The following is an 8,447-nucleotide window of genomic DNA, read 5'->3' on the forward strand; positions in this document are numbered from 1 at the left end:
AGTATCCAAAAATACATTGTATGGGTCAAAATTATTAATATTCTTTAGTATATTAAGTAAAGATTATGTTCCATGAAGATGTTTTGTAAATTTTCTACCATAAATATATCAAAACTTCATTTTTAATTAGTAATATGCATTGCTAAGAACTTAATTCGGACAATTTTAATAGTGATTTTCTAAATATTTAGATTTTTTTGCACCCTCAGATTCCAGATTTTCAAATAGTTGCATCTCAGCCAAATATATTCCTATACTAACAAACAATTTATCAATAGAAAGCTTATTTATTATTGATTTATAAATCTCAATGTGGAAAAATTGACCCTTATGACTGGTTTTGTGGTCCAGGGTCACATATGTGCTTCATAAGTACAAAAAAAACAGCCTTAATGCTATTATGCAACTAGTTCATAGTGAGAACTGGTCTTTAAAATAATGTGTCATCATATATATTACATTTTAATTAACATTTTATATTTTGGTAGTTTTCAGTACGGGCCCTTGTATCTGTTTTCATGCTGATATCCAGTCATAATTGTATGTCAGGGATGTTTAACTGCTGTCTGAAGTGTTCGTCTTGTGTGTCGACAGACAACCTCGTCTGCCCTGAAAGGAGCCATTCAGCTGGGGATCGGCTACACCGTGGGTAACCTGAGCTCCAAACCCGAGCGGGACGTCCTCATGCAAGACTTCTACGTGGTGGAAAGCATTTTCTTCCCCAGGTCTGTATGAGAGACTTCTACTGCTGCACAGAGTGTTAAAACCGTCTATAATCTTACTTTGGTCTTAAAATTAAAAATTTGTTAAAAACTTAAAAATCTGTAAGTAAATAGTGGTTTTGGATTGCTTACTGCATTAGCCAGCATTTTAGTGGAGAAATGTGTTCTAAAATATAATAAACTTAAAACATACACTACCAGTCAAAAGTTTGTATGTATTTTTTTTTAAAGAAATCCAATCCTGGACTGGACTGAAAATTCAGCTTTTCCAACACAGGAATAAATTACATTTTAAAATATATTCAAATAGAAAGCAGTTCTTTTAAATGGTAAAAATATTTCACAATTTTACAGCTTTTGCTGTACTTTGGATCAAATAAATACAGGCTTGGTGAGCAAAAGAGACTTCTTTAAAAACATTACAAATCTTAACTGGTAGTATATATATATATATTTATATATTTATTTATTTATTTTTTTCTTTCTGATTATTAATTCAAATAATTATATTCTTACAATCAGTGACTAAAAATAAATAAAAAATAAATAAAATGAATTTCCCAATCTGTATTTTTGTTTTATTTTCTAGTGCAAATATCTAAACATATTCTATAAACATATTATAGCACAATTTTGCGGTTCATAAGATTTTATGTTTTGCTTTTAAGTCTTATCATTTATTTATAACTGTTTGTGAAATTTACTAGCAATTTTAACATTTTGTTTAACACAACAATGTTTTAGTGCCACGTTAAAAATTACAAGAATAAAGTCGAAATACTACAAGAATTAAGTCAAAATATTACGAGAATAAAGTCAAACTTTTTCGAGAATGAAGTCAAAATATTACAAGAATAGAGTTGAAATATTAGGAGAGTAAATTAGAAATATTACCAGAATAAAGTCGAAATATTACCAGAATAAAATCACAATTTTTCGAGAATAAAGTCAAAATATTACAAGAATAAAGTAAAAATATTATGAGAATAAATTCGAAATATTACAAGAATAGAGTTTAAATATTAGGAGAGTAAATTAGAAATATTACCAGAATAAAGTCGAAATATTATGAGAATAAAGTCAAAATATTACGAGAATAAAGTAAAAATTTTTAGAGAATAAAAACTAAATATTACGTGAATAAAGTTGACATACTACAAGAATAAAGTTGAAACTATGAGAATAAAGTTGAACCGTTTCAGGAATAAAGTTTTTAAGTCTAATCTGGTCACCAAGGTCTCATTAATTTGTTTAAAACACAGTACATACTGTTTTTATTGTGAAATATAAAATCAAAAGTGCTGTTGATCATGAGTCACATAATTCAGATTTGTGTGTGTGTCTCTGTTTCTCTCAGTGAAGGCAGTAATCTGACGCCGGCGCATCATTATCCAGACTTCAGGTTTAAAACTTACGCTCCGGTGGCATTTCGCTACTTCAGAGAGCTCTTCGGGATCAGACCTGACGACTATCTGGTGAGAAACAACACAAATGACAAAGCCTTCAATCGCTGACGCTCATTTACTTATAATTATGTGTGATATTTTGTATTGTACAAACAGGAGAACTTTGTTCATCACGTTCATCATGATAATCTTCACAAATGTGACCCTGGACCACAAAACCAGTCATAAGACTGGTCAAAATCAGTTGTTTTAAATTGAGATTCGTACATAATCTGAAAGCTTTCCATCGATGTAAGATTTGTTAGAATATCACAATATTTGGCGAGATGCAACTATTTGAAAATCTTTAATCTGAGGGTGCAAAAAAAGCTCATGAAGGAAGTTCTGGAAGCAAACTATTACTTTAATGGTCATCTTGTAGCTGATTTGTTATATCTGGACTCTTTCTTGAGGAGCCAGTGAGGCTGGATAAGTGTGCGGTCAGTCTTGTGGTTTATGTAGGGCAGTGCTGAGGATCACGGGAAGGTTAATGCCTAATTATGATATGAGAGCGTCTGGAGGTTAAATGAAACTGAGACATATTAGGTGTGTGTGGAAGCACATGGGTACTTTATAAGCCCACACACACACACACACAAACACACACACACACACACACACACACACACACACACACACAGTACCTGAAACAGATGGATGGTGATTACTGCACTAATACTTTCCTTTTTAAGCACTTAAAACAACAGATATCCACTAGTGTGTGTGTGTGTGTGTGTGTGTGTGTGTGTGTGTGTGTGTGTGTGTGTGTGTGTGTGTGTGTGTGTGTGTGATCCCAACCCTTATGTTGCTTCTATTTAAATTTTTTTACTTAAAAATGCAGTGTCTCTTGCTTTTTCTTTATCATTGTTGGTGAAATTTACTAGCATTTTTTACATTTTAATTTTGTTTCCTATCACAGTTTTAGTACCATGTTAATTTTTTTTTTAAATCTAAGATTATGAGAATAAAGTCAAAATATTATGAGAATAAAGTTTAAATACTACAAGAATAAAGTCGAAATACTACAAGAATAAAGTAATAAACTATGAGAATAAAGTCAAAATATTACGCAAATAAAGTCAAAATATTACGAGAATAAAGTCAAAATATTTAGAGAATAAATTCATAATATTACGAGAATAACATTAAAATATTCAGAGAAGAAAGTCAAAATATTTAGAGAATAAGGTCAAAATATTTCAAGGATAAAGTCGAAATACTACAAAAATGAAGTCGAAATATTTCGAGAATGAAGTCTAAATTACAAGAATAAAGTCAAAAATCAAAATACTAGGAGAATAAAGTCGAAATATTTAGAGAATAAAGTCTACATTTTTTGAGAATAAAGTAGAAATACTACAAGAATAAAGTCGAAATATTATGAGAATAAAGTCGAAATATTATGAGAATAAAGTCGAAATATTATGAGAATAAAGTCTAAATTTTTTTGAGAATAAAGTAGAAATACTACAAGAATAAAGTTGAAATATTATGAGAATAAAGTCGAAATATTATGAGAATAAAGTCGAAATATTATGAGAATAAAGTCGAAATACTACAAGAATAAAGTCGAAATACTACAAGAATAAAGTCGAATATTATGAGAATAAAGTTTACATTTTTTTGAGAATAAAGTCGAAATACTATGAGAATAAAGTCGAAATATTATGAGAATAAAGTCTACATTTTTTTTAGAATAAAGTCGAAATACTACAAGAATAAAGTCGAAATATTATGAGAATAAAGTCTACATTTTTTTAGAATAAAGTCGAAATACTACAAGAATAAAGTCGAAATATTATGAGAATAAAGTCGAAATACTACAAGAATAAAGTCGAATATTATGAGAATAAAGTTTACATTTTTTTGAGAATAAAGTCAAAATACTACAAGAATAAAGTCGAAATATTATGAGAATAAAGTCGAAATATTATGAGAATAAAGTCGAAATACTACAAGAATAAAGTCGAATATTATGAGAATAAAGTTTACATTTTTTTGAGAATAAAGTCAAAATACTACAAGAATAAAGTCGAAATACTACAAGAATAAAGTCGAAATACTATGAGAATAAAGTCGAAATATTATGAGAATAAAGTCTACATTTTTTTTAGAATAAAGTCGAAATACTACAAGAATAAAGTCGAAATATTATGAGAATAAAGTCTACATTTTTTTAGAATAAAGTTGAAATACTACAAGAATAAAGTCGAAATATTATGAGAATAAAGTCGAAATACTACAAGAATAAAGTCGAATATTATGAGAATAAAGTTTACATTTTTTTGAGAATAAAGTCGAAATACTACAAGAATAAAGTCGAAATACTACAAGAATAAAGTCGAAATACTACAAGAATAAAGTCGAAATATTATGAGAATAAAGTCATTTATTGTCGACTTTATTCTTGTAATTTCAACTTTATTCTCATAACATTTTGACATTATTCTCGTAGTATATCGACTTTTTTCTCATGATTACGACTTTATTCTCGAAATATTACAACTTTAATCTCATAATCTTTTTTGCTTTTCTTTTTTAACGTGGCACTAAAACGCTGTCGTAAGTTCCAAACCAAATTTTTGACTTTCTCTCTTTTGTGGAACACATGATGCCGTTTTATTTTCCATGCAACTAAAGCAGATGCGGATTCATGTTAATAAGAGCTCCATAAAAGTCAGTCGAGAGTGTATAATGATTAATCAGAATAACTGCAGCACGTGTCTGACGTCTCTGTCTGTCTCTGTGATTGTTGCAGTATTCTCTCTGTAATGAACCGCTGATCGAGCTCTCAAACCCCGGTGCCAGCGGCTCCATCTTCTACGTCACTCGAGACGATGAATTCATCCTGAAGACCGTCATGCACAAAGAGGCTGAATTCCTGCAGAAGCTGCTTCCAGGATACTACATGGTGAGTCATCAGCTCATGTTCGGTCCAGCTGCAGATTCACGATCTGCATACTATCATCCTGCTTACAGTACAGTAGTGTTCATGATTACAGTAGAAAAGAGGACAAAGCTTCCTGTATGATTTAATATTTCTGATGGATTTTTTAAAGTATGTATCTTAACGTTTAACACTTTCTAAATGTTTAAATTGTTTAAAAATGAATGTGATGTGAAGCTGTTTCAGCATTAAGAGTAAGTGAAGTAAAAAAAAATCACATGCTATGTTTTCAAACAGTATCATTTTAGTATAATTGATATACATTTTTTTTTTTTTCATTTTAAATTAAATTGTTTTAGGTTTAAACGTTTCCATCATTTTGTTTTAAGTAAGTAGTTTGTTTTTGTATAATGTCTATATAGGTTTATTAAGTTTTCATTTTTAGTTTTAGTTGTTTTTTTAGTACATTTTATTCAACTTAATCTGATTTTGTATAATTTTTCTTTAGCTTTACATAAAATTGAGAAATGTTGTCCTGGGAACTAGCTGATATTATTAATTAAATAAAAAATAATAATAAATACTAAAATATATAAGCCATATATTAATGCAAATTATAACAAATTCAATTAAACATAATCTTAAAGGAGTTCATATATTTTAATTTCAATTTTTAATTTTTTAATTTGAAGTAATATTTTTTATTTAATTTTTAACGGTTTTAAAAGATTTTCAGGTGCCTCATTTTGCATCATTCGGTGGTTAAAAATGTAAAAAATATAAATGAAAAAATAATAAATACTAAAATATATAAGTCATATATAAAAGTAAATTATAACAAATTCAATTAAACATAAAGGAGTACATAAATGTAAAGTAATTTAGAGTTTCAAAGAACTTAAATTTAAATGAAATTTTGTTTTTTTTGTTTTTTTTAATATACCTATATATATATTAAATATATTAAGTTTATATTTTTACTTTTAGTTTTTTCTTTACATTAAACTAAACAAAATTAAGAAATTTTGTTTTGAAAACTAGGTAAAATACAATTTCAGTTTTTTAATTATTTTTTATTTAATACTTAATAAATAATAATTTAATGTATTTTTATTTTTATGTGTTAATTCATAGTTTTGATGCCTTCAGTGTGAATCTACAATTTTCATAGTCATGAAAATAAAGAAAACTTTGGTTCAAAGATGTGTCCAAACTTTTGGTCTGTACTGTATATATACACACACATGTATATTATAATTTTCTAAAGATTTCAGGTTTTCAGATGCATCATTTTGCATCATTCAGCGAATGATAATATAAAAAAATATAAATTAACAAATAAATGCTAAAATATATGGTATACAGTATTTAAATGCAAATTATAACAAATTTAATTAAACTTAAAGGAGTTAATTTATATTTTAAGTAATTCATAATTTCAAAGCACTCTTTTTTTCAGCTGCTTTAAGGATTAAAAAAAAATATTAAATTAATTTAATTTTTAAATGATTTCTAAATAAGCGTAATTAGATATGGTAAAGCTTAACTTCCAAAAGCATAAACATAAAATAAAATTTAGGGAAAAAATGATGGTACACAGTATACATTCACAGTTTGTAAAAATGAAAATATTAAATATAATTAGAAAAATAAATAAATATCAATAATATTTTATTTTGTAATGTGTTTTAATTTTTTTTATAATATGATCTGTTTGACCTGCAAATGTTTTATTAATTATTAACAATGCAAAAAACAATCATTTTCTTACTTAGTATTTTTCAGAAAACAGAAAATATTTTTTGCAGTGTATTATAATACTAGTATATGCACCTCAAAACAAAAACATACGTTTATTCATATTTTTATATATATTTTTTTATTTATATTTTTTATATTTCAGAAATCAGGTCACCTTATTATTATGCCACAGCCTTTCCTTTGTTTCTCTTGTCATGTAGCCAGTGTTGGGGGTAACGCATTACAAGTAACGCAAGATAATATTACTTTTTCCAAGTAACTAGTAAAATAACGCATTACTTTTTAATTGACAAGAAAAGAGTTACTTTTTCAAATAAGTAACGCCAGTTACCTTTTCCCCTAATTTATTGATTAAAAGCTCTCCTTTCCCCATGTTGAGAGAAATTGTGAGTAAGATGTTACTTAACTGAAAATTGATTGTTGACAATAATGCGTCACTTACACACTATTGTGCTTAAATACTGTGCAGTTGCTTTGACACAATCTGTATTGTTGAAAGCGCTATATAAATAAAGGTGACTTGACTTGACTTTAGTTCTAGAATAAATGTGAACATGTATTAATTCATCTCACTGACTAAAAAAACAGACACAGTGTTCTTCAAAATGAATAAAAACAGTGAAATTCAACACAAACCTGCAATAATTAAATGTTAAATAATACAAATATCCTTTATGTATTTAATCCCATTTGTGACCCTGGACCACAAAACCAGTCTTAAGTCGCTGGGGTATATTTGTAGCAATAGCCAAAAATACATAGTATGGGTCAAAATTATTGATTTTTCTTTTATGCCAAAAATCATTAGGAAATTAAGTAAAGATCATGTTCCATGAAGATTTTTTGTAAAATTCCTACTGCAAACATTTCAAAATGTAATTTTTGATTAGTAATATGCATTGTTAAGAGCTCAATTTGGACAACTTTAAAGGTGATTTTCTCAGTATTTTGATTTTTTTGCACCCTTAGATTCCAGATTTTCAAATAGTTGTATCTCGGCCAAATATTGTCCTATCCTAACAAACCATACATCAATAGAAAGCTTATTTATTGAGCTTTCATATGATGTATATATCTCAGTTTTGTAAAATTTAACCTTATGACTGGTTTTGTGGTCCAGGGTCACATTTTATTAACCGATGTCTTTGCTGCCGACCTTCGATGATCCAATTCATCCATACTAATAAGAAAAAATTACTCAAGATAATCTAACATTTGTTTTCCATTTTGTATTGCTGAAGAGTTGATATTTTTTCTTCTGCGCTCTACTGTACAGACGTCAATTTACGTTTCTCTAAGTCTGAGGCTTTTAGTGTAAAAAGGCTTTTAAATTTGCCAAAAATATAACTTTTTATATTAAAAACAAACAAGCAAGCCCTGCCCAGATTGAAAAAGTAACGCTAAAGTGACGTAACGCATTACTTTCCATAAAAAGTATCTAAGTAATTAGTTACTTTTTTAGGGAGTAACTCAATATTGTAATGCATTACTTTTAAAAGTAACTTTCCCCAACACTGCATGTAGCACCAATTACAAACATTATTTTAATCTTTCTACTGCATAGACTGACATTTTTATCTTGACTCTTTAAGTGACGTTCATCTGTGTTGTTTGTCTCTCAGAACCTGAACC

At 28.0% G+C, this 8,447-nt stretch overlaps 1 protein-coding gene across 1 annotated transcript in view; it reads left to right on the forward strand.

Annotated features, from left to right (window-relative positions):
• pip5k1cb (phosphatidylinositol-4-phosphate 5-kinase, type I, gamma b) overlaps positions 1 to 8,447 on the forward strand; it is an 88,037-nt gene that overhangs the window by 35,917 nt on the left and 43,673 nt on the right. Inside the window, exons 4-6 of the mRNA XM_073848623.1 lie at positions 595 to 725; positions 2,080 to 2,197; positions 4,926 to 5,078. Of these exons, the coding sequence (XP_073704724.1) occupies positions 595 to 725; positions 2,080 to 2,197; positions 4,926 to 5,078 (402 nt within the window). The remainder of the gene's footprint in view (positions 1 to 594; positions 726 to 2,079; positions 2,198 to 4,925; positions 5,079 to 8,447) is intronic.

This window comes from Garra rufa, chromosome 10, assembly GCF_049309525.1.
Source record: "Garra rufa chromosome 10, GarRuf1.0, whole genome shotgun sequence".
NCBI classification, from domain to species: Eukaryota; Metazoa; Chordata; class Actinopteri; order Cypriniformes; family Cyprinidae; genus Garra; species Garra rufa.